The sequence below is a fragment of the Triturus cristatus genome, chromosome 9 (assembly GCF_964204655.1).
Source record: "Triturus cristatus chromosome 9, aTriCri1.1, whole genome shotgun sequence".
Lineage (NCBI taxonomy): Eukaryota > Metazoa > Chordata > Amphibia > Caudata > Salamandridae > Triturus > Triturus cristatus.
The window spans coordinates 23,243,115-23,257,810 of NC_140592.1; the positions used below are offsets into that span (position 1 = coordinate 23,243,115).

The 14,696-nt window shown below is 44.2% G+C and overlaps 1 protein-coding gene across 2 annotated transcripts in view; it reads left to right on the top strand.

Annotated features, from left to right (window-relative positions):
* BRPF1 (bromodomain and PHD finger containing 1) overlaps positions 1–14,696 on the top strand; it is a 282,053-nt gene that overhangs the window by 25,611 nt on the left and 241,746 nt on the right. For both annotated transcript variants that reach the window (XM_085624272.1, XM_085624271.1), the window contains exon 3: positions 2,452–3,411. In XM_085624272.1, the coding sequence (XP_085480398.1) occupies positions 2,452–3,411 (960 nt within the window). The remainder of the gene's footprint in view (positions 1–2,451; positions 3,412–14,696) is intronic.

Here is a 14,696-nt window from a genome sequence, read left to right on the forward strand (position 1 = left end):
ATCCCGTCAGGTGGATTAGCAACGGGAGGCCTCCGGATTCCCTTCCACCCCCCCCCCCCTCACACACACACTATCTGACATAACTAACTGCACCTTTGTGCTTTTTAAGATGATAAAACTTCAGGTGTTCTCACACTAACACAGGATAAAGACAAGAATTCACTCGTGCTGAAAAGCTCAACTTTCCCCCATAAACAGTTCTTGGCAAGAGGCAAGGGAGCCCATCACTGGACACCAGACAGCGACAATAATACAAAAGTTGTAGTTTAAAATCTGAGGAAAGCTGCTGCATATTTATAAAAACACCACAAACCTTTTTATCTGTTCCATGTTAAAACAAGCATTGGCATAGCCAATAGGTCTCGCATTTGGGAGCTTGTAAGTATTTCGTTATGCAGCACAATATCCTAGGTGCAACAACATCAACGGAGTCACTTTGGGATTCAATACGAGGGACCTTTAACCCCTTCGATGCTGCGCAGATTCCGCCGCTGTGCTGACGGAATCTTGCGCGGGCGTGGTCATGACGGAATGGTTCCGTCATGAGCACAGCTCAACCGTGGGTCATGACGGAACCATTCCGTCATGAGCACCGAAGGGGTTAAAAAGGGATGGACTGGACCATGTTAGGGTTCTTCTTGGATCCCTGTACCTTGGTGAAATAGCTGCAGCTTTGATAATACTGCCTGTGAGATTAATATGAAATTGTTTTAGTAAGGAAATAGAATTGACAAAAACGGGAGCATTCTCTCCACATAATTGAATTGCATTTAATTATTGACATTTTGTAATCCCTGCTGCAGACATGAGCCCGCCACCCACATCCAAAGCATATCAGATGGTAATATTAATGCTCTGTGGCAATATTGCCCCCTCTTTATAGGGCTGATTACTGCCATCAGCAGATGGTGACCAGTTCATTTCTGTAAAGTGCCTGGTGCCGCATTGCAACCAGTCTGCATCGGTATTAATAACTTTTAACCCCTTTGAGCTAAAAAAGTTTTTAATGTAGAATCTGCAAAGTATGCAGCAGATAACGGCTTCTGTTGCTAGTATAGCAGGTTCCATGTGTAAAGCCCTTTTGCCACAGTTTTGTTTTTTCTCGGTACCCTGGTCATGACACCGATGCATCATATGGTAAGAACAATGGCTTGTAATCTGAATTCAAAACCTTTAGTGGCGCACACGTTTTTAAGTGGATTTTACCATGTCTTATCTAGATTTCCTTCTCATTTCATCAGCTCGATTTCAGAGAAAACATCTTTCAAAAATTAGGCCTATTGTCACCAAAGCAGCAGCTTTGTTTCAGCCAAAGTGTTCGAAGGAAGCAGTGGAAAGGGAATATTCTGCATTCAAAACAAATGAGGCAACACTGACTTCCAAGTTGTCCGCATAAGAGCCAAGGATTTATATTTTCCAGAGCGGGGTGGTTGTATGTCGGTACAACGCATTCCGTTGCAATGCATGCCTTTCTGGAAATCTGTTATGCCTTAATTTTTGAAAGGATAGAAATTATTATGGAGAGATTTCTTTGTATGTTAGTCACTTCTATCTCCTAGGTTTTATCATCTAAAAATGGGAACAGTTTGGAGAAAAGGAATGGCTGTTTTAGCTCCGACTTTTAACACACTTTAGAACTACTGAGCAGCTGTTTGCCCATGGCTCTAATAAGCCCCAGTTGAAAACTATCGGCCTAATGCTTTGCAGTCGCACCCTGCAAAAGAGATGGTATATTATTTTTCCTTTCACCTTTTCCCATGCGTGTGTTTAAATTGATTAAGGAGTAAAATGTTTGGTAATGCGTATTAATATATATATATATATATATATATAATCACTTTTAAATATTTCTACCTATATGTATTACTTGGTACCTTTATGACCCCACGGTAGTATCTATTCCTCCCATATACACATACTGAGGAGTAAATCAAATAGTGCAATTAAGTGAATCGTGCCTTTTCTGACCCCCAATGTCCCTCTTGTACTCTGCTCAATGTTGAAAAGTTTATGCTCCAAACCACTACTGCATCTCAACCTTTTTTCTAATAAAAGCAGAACGTTTACACTCAATTAAGATTCTTATTTTATTTATTAAATAGTGCATTTTTTGTGTTTCTCTTTCTTGGTACACGATCACGTCGCAAGGAAGTTACATGTCCTGTCTGGGCAAACCATGTAATAAGGATACCAGTAATAGTTCCCATCTTGAGTATTTTCTTTTCCTCTAGCTTGAAGCTCTGTTGGAGTGGAAGTGGCTCCTGATAGGGGGACGCACAATTGAATCCTTACGTAGCATGGTGTTTCAAAGAGCTGTTGAAGGCGAGATAAATCCATATTCTGTTGTATGTTGTGCTTCCCTTGTGCTGTCACGAATAAGGCAGAAGGGTACTGTTCAATGCCTTCTCCTGAGCCTATGTCTAAATGTGATCTGTTGTTCTTGCTTCTTAGATACATTGAGAAGTCTGCAGAGGAGCTTGATGAGGATGTGGAGTACGACATGGATGAGGAGGACTACATTTGGCTGGACATTATGAATGACCGAAGGAAGACCGAAGGGGTGAACCCCATCCCGCAGGAGATATTTGAGTACCTGATGGATAGATTGGAGAAGGAATCGTACTTCGAAAGCCATAATAAGGGCGATCCAAATTCCCTCATTGACGAAGATGCAGTTTGTTGTATCTGCAATGATGGGGAATGCCAAAACAGCAACGTCATTCTCTTCTGTGACATGTGCAACCTGGCTGTGCACCAGGAGTGTTATGGTGTGCCCTACATCCCAGAAGGACAGTGGCTCTGCAGGAGATGCCTTCAGTCCCCTTCCAGGGCAGTGGACTGTGCCTTGTGCCCAAATAAGGGTGGTGCTTTCAAACAGACAGACGATGGGCGCTGGGCGCATGTGGTCTGTGCTCTTTGGATCCCCGAGGTTTGTTTTGCCAACACTGTGTTTCTGGAACCCATTGATAGTATCGAACATATCCCACCGGCAAGGTGGAAGCTCACCTGTTACATTTGTAAGCAACGCGGTTCGGGAGCCTGCATTCAGTGCCACAAAGCAAACTGTTACACTGCCTTCCATGTCACATGCGCGCAACAAGCCGGTCTCTACATGAAAATGGAGCCTGTGCGTGAGACGGGGGCCAATGGCACTTCTTTCAGTGTGCGCAAAACTGCCTACTGTGACATTCATACACCTCCTGGATCCGTTCGCAAGCTTCCTGACCTCTCTCACAGTGAAGAGGAGGAAGAGGATGATGAGGACGAAGAAGATGGCAAAAGCTGGAGCTCAGAAAAAGTCAAAAAAGCGAAAGCAAAGTCGAGGATTAAAATGAAAAAAGCAAGAAAAATCCTAGCAGAAAAGCGTGCTGCTGCTCCTGTTGTCTCTGTGCCATGCATCCCACCACACAGGTACTCCTTGGTTTTTGTTGTTCAATTATTTCAGAAGTCTGTGAGTGTGAGAATTAAAAGGCGAAGGGCAGCAAATTGACTTCAATCTTGTTTCCCTAATGCTTTGAAGAAGGTAGTTAGTGCCACCACTCTTAGAGGTGAATATTTTACTACAAGTGACTCCTGTGTAGCACCTATCCTCTTTTACAAGACTGCAGTACTTGTAAAAAGTGTAATGCTGTGTCTAAAACATTTGTACCACTCCTCAAATTGAGAGTAATGCTGCATTGTAGCACCTTAGGAGTGATGACCACCGACATCAGAATGCAAGCACATGGCAATGGAAGTACCAAAACTTAGGCCTCTAATATATGCTGCAAAACGGGATTCTGGGGGTAATACTGCACCTTACAACGGTGGTGACAGTATTATCACTTCCGGGTGTGTGCGCAGGGTTTGTTTTGCCATTCGATGAGGCTTTCGAGGAGTGTATACCTTGGCAAAAGACCTGGGACTTTAAAGAATAAGGTGGGCATCCAGCCCCTGTTTGTGTGTCTCGCAGGATTTTGAATGTATGCCTTATAGACCCTTGTACTTCCCAAATATGTTATTTATTTCAACCCCCAGCAAATGTCTGTTTTTAATCCAGAGTTTATGCCCCTTCTTACTTTTCCTAAACTGAATTTTGCCAGGCAGAGATAAAGAAAAATGAAATAAAGAGGGGGAATGGAAAGTAGAAGGGAAGTCCAGGGGCTGAAGAGCCAAGCTATCACATTGGGGTTATTCTGAATTCAGCCCTTCATTCACAGTGTAGAGCAGCGTAGCCAGCAAAAAGAAGGTACGTTTAAAAAAATGTTGTGGTCTGCAACAGAATAAGTGTGAAGGGTAGGTTTTGTTGGATAACCAGAGGATTGAATTTGCATTGGGTTCAGGTGTAACATCCCATAGTGTGTTCCTTCTCCATATTCCGAGATTTCAACCTATTACTTTTCTGACTTTGTACATACGGTTTACAGAGAGGGGTGTGGGCATTCAAGGTCTCAGCGTTGTGTTCGGATGTAATAGGATTCCACCACTGTCGGTGAGCTTTTTCATTCACCCATTGTGGTTTGCATTAGAGATGCTGATTGCTGTGCACTTTGTGAAACATGATCAGTAAAGGTTAAGTAAGAGAGGCTGTCTTGGACTAAGCCTTCAATATGTTCCTCCTATTAGACATTGGTATTTTGTCTGTCGTTGGGTTGTGCTGCTAGTCTTTGTTTGTACTTACAATATTATTCAAGATCTAGCTGCTCTATTTTAGTTGGCAGTTGATAATTTTCAAGTCTTACCCCAAGTTGTCCCTTTTGAGTATTTTTTTGGGGGGGTACTTTTTTGTTTTTGTGTTTTGTCTACTGCACAGTTTTTGTTCGAAAGAAAAAAATGTTAAAGGAATGTTATGATTACCTACTGATTCCACAAACAAAACCGCATATAAAAATATAAGTGCTTCTTTAAAGTTTGAAGTGACATTATGTCTAAGATAAAAAGCACACTAACATTTGCCAATTAATAGAGAGGTAAGCAACCATAGTTTCACCCCCTACATACACCTCAGCTATGATACAAAGAGCACCACAGACGACATATGAAAACACTAATGACTTCAGTTCAAAAAGACTTTGTTTGGATATTAGCTACAAAAAATATGGAATGCAGTGTATGACACAAAAGAAATAACAACATTTTAACTACAATAAACATTAAATTATAACGAAAATAGCCATGATCAATTCATTATTATCACAGCTATCATAAGGCACAGTAGTTTCGATCCCCACGTGTTTCTTCAGCAAGCCCTATATACGAACTGCCCTGAACGATAGATGCATCCTAACCCTTGTTCCCCAATTTGCCCCAATTTGAACACTGATTTCTCGCAAGATCTCATTTATCCATTGGTGCTGACTAATTGGGTAAAATGGACAAATGTAATTTGCATCAGCTTAAACTTGTGCCATCACATTGACATGTTGATGAGGATGTCTGATTATGCTTGAAAAAGTAAAGATATCACAACTGCCAAATTCTCTCTTTGGTGCTACACCGAACTCACCCATGATGCGGATTTTGGGTCATTAATGATCTTCTTAAGATAGACACTTTGGGATGTCTCAAAAGAATATTAGCCGCGCTTTAGAAATCCTGATTGATTGACTGATTATATGAGTGTGGGGTTGTGTGACTATGCTATTCAGTAGGTGATTGAGTGGACATTTGAGCAGCAGTATGATGGTTGAGTAACTTACTGAATGAGCGAGTGGATGAGTGATTCAAGTGAATGAATAAATGAGTGACTGTAAGGAAATGCCTCTTTTTGTTTTGTATGGTCACCCCAGGTTTTTTTTTGACTGATGCTAGTTTTTCGACTCTGAGTCCACTGAGGCCTGCTAGCCAGGCCTCTGTGCCACTGCCCTGTTCCCCAAACGTGTATGTTACATTGGCTATACCCAATTGGCTTAGACTAACTTATTTGTACGCCACTAGTATATGGTACCCAGAGCCTGTAAGCTTGAGTCACCCCAGGGATTGCAGCACTGGTTGTGCTACCCTGGGTGTGACAAAGTTAAAGCAAGTCTCCCAGTCCGCCATTGCAGACTGGAAGAGCAGTTTCGAACTGCTAGCCCGACTTTGCCATTATAAGTCATGGCACGGTCAAATGTCCCTTTGAAACATGTTAAAATCACCCCTATGGCAGACCTACTGAGCTCTAAGGCAGGGTACAGCACACTTCATGGGCAGAACATCTATTTTGTGTGTTCTGGCAGTAAAAACGCAAAATTGTAGTTTTTCCTATGGAAAGAATTGTTCGCCCCATTTGAGAGTAGTGTTACATGCTGACCCCTTAACTGTGCTAACTCCTGAGCGGTGCAACCAAAGTTGGTACTCCAAGTTTTCAAACAACTCATTACATTAAGCCTGGCTAAATTCTCAAGTCGAAATTAATGTAACAAAGCACAGTGTGCAACTTTTAAAAAGTTGCCACTTTGTTGCCCTCAACCTCCTGTGCCCTTAACGGTTACACAAGGAGCTCGAACCCTATACAACATTCTGCTCTCCGAGTGAGATGTGCTAACCAATCCCAGGAAAGGAGACTATAGGGGTCTGCACAGGAAAGAGGTGTTGCCTCCTTTCTGCAGGAAGCCACATGGGTGTTGGCTCAGAAGGCGAGCCTCAAAGCTGAAGCCACCTTTGAAGAGCAAATCTAAGCTAGTCTAGTCTATTTGTAGAGCGCATGGCTACCCGGAGGCTTCTCAGCGCTGAATCAAGCCAGCAGATCACAAGACAGCCCAGCTAAGATCTAAGCGAAGAAAGATTAGAGAAAAGCCACGTCTTCAAAGCTTTCCTGAAGGCCAATTCTGAGTCCATCTGACACAATTTGAGAGGCAAGGAGTTCACAAGTCTAGATGCCAGATGTTTAATGGAGCACCTGCCCAATCTGGATCTATAGATACGGGATATTGTTACAAGAGAAAGAGAAGAGGACCTTTGAGATTAGCCTGGGTTTTAAGGTTCAACCAGAGCATAAAGAATTTGAGGCCCCTTCCTGTAAAAAGTCCTGTAGGTGATGCACAGCATTTATATTGAACTCGTTGCTCTATAGGTAACCAATGAAGTTCAGCCAGGGCCCTCCTTGTTGATCGGTGCCTTAGGATTTTGTAGAGGAGACAAGCAGCAGCGTTGAATAGTTTGTAGCCTTTTCTTGACATAGTGAGGAGACCCTAAATATAGGGGATTCCTGTCATCAAGTTGAGAGATAATCGGGGCCTGGATGACGAGTCTCTGTGCCAGATGGGGCAGAAGATCTAGCACTTTCCTCAGGAGTCTGAGAGTGCTGAAGCATTTTGCAGCTAGTGGGTTGGTCTGTACTTCCGTTGTAAGTCTGTCATCTAACCAGATGCCCAGACTTTTTATTTTGTTTTTGTTTTTTGAGTTGGAGCAGCTCCTATGCACTCCGGCTAAGGGAGATGCTCTCTCTCAACTTTATTATTTCCTAGTAGCATAAGCTCCGTCTTGTCCCCGTTTAGTATGAGGGAGCCGTTGGCCATCCAGTTGGCTACCTTATTAAGATAGGGGAAAAGTTGGTTGCAGTAAGTTCCTTGTTCTGGAGCAATCGATACAACTAATTGCGTATCATCAGCATATGACACTGTAGACCGGCCAAAAGATTGAATTAGTTTTCCAAGGGGGTGCAGGTAAATGTTAAACAAAGTTGGACTTATTATGGAGCTCTGAGGTACTCCACCTTATATCGAAAAAACATTCTGTGTCCCACACCTAAAAGTTCTGTCCTTGAAGGATATAAGCCATTGCAGCGCATGGTCACCTATCCCTACTTCTGCAAGCCTTTCGACAAATCCACTGTGTCGAAGGTTACGCTGACGTCCAGGAGAGTGGCTGCCGCTGAGCTACCCTGATTAAGAATTTGTCTCCGGCCTTAAGTTACGGCTAGCAGTGCAATCTCAGTACCATGTAATGGTCTGAATCCAGTTTGGGTGTAGCAGAGAAGATTTAGATTCTAGGAACATGGAGAGATGGTGGCCAACATGTTTCTCCAGTTTGGATATGCCTGGCAACAGGGAGATGGGCCTACAGTTACCCAGGCACGATGGTTCAAGATTAGTTTTTTTCAGCCAGGGTTTGACTACTAATGTTTCCATTTTTGGGGGACTATGCCTGACAAGTTCACTAATTGTAGTAGAACTTGAGAAATAATCACTGGACCCTGAGCCAAGATGTGGAGGGGATCTGAGTCAAATGGAGATCCTGACTTCACTTGGCTGAGCAAGGTCAAGAGTTGTTTGTGCGAAATCGGGGAAAAGGCTGAAAGGCTGACATCTTGTCAGATTAACGGGAAAGAAACTATAAAGGACATAGCTTTACCTGGAGAAAAAAAAAAAAATGTCTGAAATCCTCTTTGGTAAGAACGAGGCTAACTCATTGCAGCAGATAGTTGAGGGTTCTAGGTGTGGGTGGACAGATCTCACCTCCACTAATAATTTTAAGAATTGAGAATATCTCCCAATGTGAGTTTGATGCATTCTCATGCTTAGTGGAATAGTGGGTTGCCTGGGCATTTCTATTCTCGGAGTAAGTCTGATTGCTTCCTGGTAATCTATCCTACTCGCTTTCTGATAATGCCTCCTCAATTTCCTTTTTTAATTGTTACAGTGCTTCTTCAGTATTAGTAGGTTGAGGGTAAACCATGGTGACTGTCTCAAATTCTGCGGGCCCTTGTGTATTTTACTGGAAGAATTGAGTCTTTTCTGAGCATAAATAGGGCACACTTGGCACCAAGAACTCGGATCTGGACTGGAACTGAAAAAGGACTGCCCTGCTGCACTTTGGAACTGGCAACGAGAGACTACACCATCGTGGACTGCGCCTGCTGAACCTGGTGGCTAGCAAAAAAGAGGAACTGTGCCTACTGTGTCCTGCTGGTGGAGAGGTCATCTCCATAGCACAACCAAAGCCAAGAGACTCCTAGGGTCAGTTGTCTGACCTCCTGTTCACGTCCTAGGGCAACAACACCTGAGAAGCCTGCTGGGGCAAGTTGGTAGTCGAGATTCTTCAAGCAGCCACTATGCAGCACCAGAGATCAGGACCCTACACTCAAAGTTGCACCTGAGTTAACTGAGCCAGAGAGAGTCGTCGGAGTGCTGCTTGGTCACCCAGAAGCAGAGTAATCACCCAGGGAAGGATTTGACCGTGGCCACGATACTGGGGGACTGGTAGCCCAGAGGCACTGGACTCATACCAGCACTGGGAGGACTTCGAGGGATGGGATCACCACCACCGTCCGCCCTTCGTGGACCAAGGAGTAGCCGCAGGATGGCCACATTGCACCCACAGCATCATTGAGCACTTTCAGGATCCTTCATCCCTTGCATCAGGAACATTTCCATAGGAATTCATTGCAGCAGGGATACAGTGCCTGGAACTGACTGAGGACAGCTCCACCTGCTGAAGGTGATGTATTGCAAAATATTTTTAAAGTCTTGTAATCTGACCCACCTCTTCCAAGATCTCATTCATAAAGTACACACTCGTGGGGCCCTTCTTTGACAATATTATATGTAGTATTTATTTTGTTATTAATATAGTATGTGCCTATTTACGAATGGTGCTAAACCTCAAATTTACTTTTCAATCCTGACAATTCCGCCGAGTCTGAAAGCCATTGTTTACGTGCGTAGTTCATTAAAGATGATCTAATATGTGCTCTGAAGTGCTTGATAAATGCCTACAACTGCAGAGGTCCACGTGTATGACTGCTAAAAGGAAACCCACCTCTGGTTGACCTCTCAAAAAAAAAGTCATTTGTCTTGGAAGTGGTAATGTTTTGTAATGGTCTTCAACCATTTCACTCACTCCCGAATTGCCTGTTGGGATTGAAGTGCTTTGATCATATCGCATTAGCACCGAGAGCTCTCCTTTGGGTCCCCATAAAAGAGCAATACTTGGCAAAGCCAATAGTTTGTTCCTATGTGAGAGCTGTTGGCTTTGTCAATGTCTTTCAGCCATGTTGTACAGCAGCGTGGCTAACACTTAGAAACAAGCATCGGCATAGCCAATAGGTCTCGCCTTTTGGACCTTATAAGTGTTTAGTTATTCAGCACAATATCCTTGGTGCAACAACATGAACTGTTGCATGGCTAAACACTTATAAGGTCCCAAAGGCGAGACCTATTGGCTATGCCAATGCTTGTTCTGTAACCATTTTTGCAATGTCACCGTCATAGACATAGAAAACATTTCATGTTTCTAATTTAAAAAGGTACATACTATGAAAAAGTGCACGCTAATGCATTCACACATAATTACCTGGGTATATTTAGTGGTCACAAACATAACTGAAAACAATAAATAAAAATGCAAGTGCAATAATATAAATCAATTACATGCTTAATGCATTGTCAGACCACTAAAATATACATGCACAATAGTACAATTGGCAATCGTGTTGGAAATGTATCTTTTTTCAATGTGATAGAACATCTACTATAATTGTCACATATTAAAAAGAATTGCGCAAACCTCTTTCTTGTAACACTCAAAAACAAAAAGCATGCTGTGTAAACATAAAGCGCTAGTGAGATAAAAATGAATACACTTAATCCCTTTGATAACCTTTAAACCACTCGAGGCTGGGCCCATAAATCTCACTTGCGGTTGGAATGAAAGGCAAGGCTGGTCAGTGCTGAGTTAAATATACACATGCAGGCACAAATGGGGCCAAAGTTCGAAAGCAACATCAGACTGACAAAAGAAATATGACACCTAACGTGTGATGTGAAACCCTGACGTCGACCCGTGAGCAGCATGTCAAAACAAGCGGGACTGCTAGTCCCATAATGCCTTAGTATTCACATGCAAAGTGTTCAACAGGCACCAAAAAGTCAAACAGCAACTGTAATATACTGGTGTCGAAACTCAGAATAAAAACTTAGCCCACAGAGTCATCAGCTCTGCCAAGTATCACGCATCGGGCGTTAGACTAACGCATTTCAGTGTGGTGGTCCGCATCACCGCACTGAAATGTTAAGTCACGCATAATAGCATCTCTGCTGTCAAGGTGGAGTCACAGCGCTAGTAATCATTCGCATAATAAGCTTAAAATGAAGCTGAAATTGCAGCTCACCGTGCCCTGCTCCCAGAGGGACGAGCTTGCTCACAGTCTGCAACTCTAGCTGCTAGTGCTACAAATAAACAATGTAATTCTTCTAGTATTCACCCGACACTGCCGGCCGCCTGCTTTTTGATATATTAATGATCATGACTGACGTGAGAGTAAGTGGGTCTGTGCGACTCGGGTCAGCTTGAATTTTTCATCCACACTAGGCGGGACGTCCGGCTGCCATCCGCGGTGGCGCCAGGCAGGTGATGCAGTTCATGGTGTTTAAGGCTGACTGCAGGGGAAATATCAGCGCTGCTTGCGCTGCGTTGTGCCGTGGTATCATTGACCCTGCCGCGACCGGAACCGACCCACCTTGCTATTCCACGCCCTGTGCAGCCAGGCCCCCTGAGCCTCAGACTTATGCTGGCCGGCGTTTGCCTTGGCCAGTAGTCGTTGCGGATCTAACGACCAGGCGGCCTGCTATTGCTGCTCATCAAGTAAAGTGAGTGCCTGCTTGTTGACATTTGATTTGGTTTTTGTTTTGCGCTAGCCATAGCGCGCAGTCACAGTGGACTGGTGGTTCTAGTCGGTGCAACAAATGACAGTCAGCGCGGCTGCACATAGATCATCACAGAGAGGCAGAACTAGGTCTGTGATAGCCTTCTGGTGTGTTAGCTGGTGCCACTGTCTGCGAGTGCGGGGCTGGGCAGATGAGCTCATTTTCAGGCAGGGAATAAAGACACTGATGCGCAAGCAGAAGGTCTGCACTATCTCACTGCCAAATGGCGTGGCTTTCCATAGCTGAGTGTCTTGTGCAGGCTTGTAGCATTCACCACCCAGAAGCACAAGCCTAAAAAAAACACACATCTGCAAAAAAATTGTTTCTGAGCTACAGTTCAGAGCATTAATTTGTACAATTCTAATTATATTTACTTAGGCATGAGCTCATAAATGGAAGACATTTAATCATTCTTTCCGACTGCTGTAGCTGAAAAGGGTGTAATTTTTTATATTTGTTTTCTTAGTCTTCATAGCATGATTTTGCGCGCAAGACTGTTACTCATAGTCGTTAAAATGTCACTCATAATTTCTCTGAAATTATGAAACTGTCACACATAGCAATCTGAAACCTTGGCAGCTATGAGTCACGTTAATGCTCAGGAAAGTCCAATGCCATGCAAACCGCTTTTATGGATGCGCAAATTCACCCCTGAACTCCGGTCACTGGCTCTGAACGTATTCAGTTTGGGAAAGAATGTAAGTTGAAACCAGCATTGGCGGCCGCTCGCGCGCATGAGGCGAGACGCGATTGGTGGTGGTGGTGGTGGCGGCGGCGGCGGCGATGGCGGCGGCGATTGGTGGTGGCGATTTGTGGTGGTGGAGGAGGGGGGGAGAGAAGCGAGAGTTGTGTGCGCGCGCGCTAAAAGAAAAACAAGCACTCGAGTGGTGCGTGCGTGAAAAGAACCCTGGGAGTTGTGTGCACGTGCGCCGCTAAAGTGATCACGATCGGGTTCACACGATAAAGCCAGATGGCAGCTGTGCACGTCGCCCGCGCTTGTGCGCGTAACAGCAAGCTGGTGGCCGGAAAAAGCATGTGGGTAGCACTTTAAAAACCCACTTACTAAATGTCTCGCCAGAGCAGCGCATGCTCTTGCTCAGGCGAGACCTAAAAATGGCACTGAGAGGTGGCTAGTGAGGGAATCTGGTGGGATGAGACGAGTAACAATTTGGGAGGCGGATGGTGGAATGGACCAAGCAACATGCTTGGAGGGGTAAAAACAACCTTGTGGACCGGGACGTGGGAGGAGAGATAGCCTCCAAACACGTGCTCTCTTATGGAGTGCTGAAACTAAAAGAGCAAGCATTGGCAAAGCCAATAGGTTTTGGCAGTCCAAGAGCTATTGGCGTTGTCAGTCTTTTCACCATGTTGTACTGCCGCATGGCTGAAAGTTAGAAAAACAAGTGCTATGAGTTGACCAGTGAGGGAAGCAGGTGGGATGGGGCAAGCAACAATTTGGGAGGTGGTGGTGGCAGGGCCAAAGCAACTGGTTGGGAGTGGATAAGCAACCTTGTGGACCGGGACGTGGGATGGGAGACTGCCTCCAACATATGCTCTCTTATGAAGTGCTGCTACTAAAGAACAAAGTAGCTCCGAAAGGGCCAGCAGTGGAAGCACACTGGGCAAGGAATCAGTACTTGGTTGTGCTCCAGATTGCAATTACAAAATTCAAGCTGTGGGACTTGCAGTGGACATTTTTTAAACATTTGGACCGCACAAGGTATATGCAGAAGTGTCCCAATCACAATGCAGTTTTTATTATTATTGGAGTCCTATTTTTGGGTCTATGAAAGTTGTATGTTTTCCCCAGGAGAGTGGAAAATATGAATATTCCAACTTCAGGCATGTGGACATGGCCGCCAACCTCAATGTGTTTCCCCTTCTGCTTTTGGAAGGTGTCAAAAGCTCAAACCTTAAAAAGCACACAGTACTGCCTCCCCCCCCCCCCCCCCATAAGAGAAACCTCCATTCTTACTGAAATACTTCCTCAGATGAGCTTGCTAGATCTCAAAATGCAGTGATATACAAACCATGTTTACATAAAATGCCATAGTAAAATTTTCACTGAGTGAAGTTCACAACCTTACTACAGTTGTCTGGATGAAAGTATCCCTACTTCTGCTTTTATAATAGTGTTATTTTGTGAGAACTTCAGTCCTACTGCTGACCTAATTTACCACGGTGTTTTTAGGATTCGGCTGCTAAAAATAGACAAACCATTTTTTTTATAGACTAAATATCCCTACTTTGCAGTAGACATGAGCCACTGAAATTCCCAAGTTCTTGCTTAGCCATATTTAATTTTATAGGTCCACGTTAGACAGACTTTTTGATTTTGCCAAAAGTTTGTTTATCTATAGGGACTTGTGCTCTGTCCTCTTAATCCATTAGTCAGTTATTGTGTCAGTCACATTTTTCTTCCGCCTGCTACAGCATACAATATGGGGCAGTGATTCAGCCTCTCTGGCAAACTTCCTTGTTAATAAGTCTTGCCCTTTCAAAAGAATCACAACCAAACACAAAATAGTTATCTTAAGTCCCAGGCCAAAACCTATTTTTCCTTTTATCTTAACCTTTTATCTTAACCTTCAGAGGTGCGCAACACCTTCTGGATGCAGGAACCGGAGTATTGATGGGCCCAACACCAGCCCCCATCTCATGCAACCTAGGTCCTGGTCAGGCCCTGCTCCTAAGCATCATTACACATTGGAAGCTGTGCGGCTGCCTCGTGGCACAGGGCCTAGCCTAGGTTCTGCAGCCCCCCTGCCCCCCCAAAACTAGTAGTACCACAAGTCACACAAGTGTTTCCACAGTCCACCCCCAAAAATCCAGCACAGAGGTGCCTTGCAGGATTCGCCTGTGTGCTGTGCGTTTGCAAATCACAAAGTGTGAAGTATGTTTTTTTCCATTCAGAGCTGGAGGACAGTATCAGTCACTTTGGGAGGTCCCTCTCAATCATTGCTGAGGTCAGGGGATGCTGCTTTAGCACCTGTGCGTTCACCCTTTTTCAAGGACACAAGCTTATGTACTTTTTATCCTGCGATTGCTATCGGGTAAGGAATTTTCAGCCATGGCCATTCAGTTAGATTG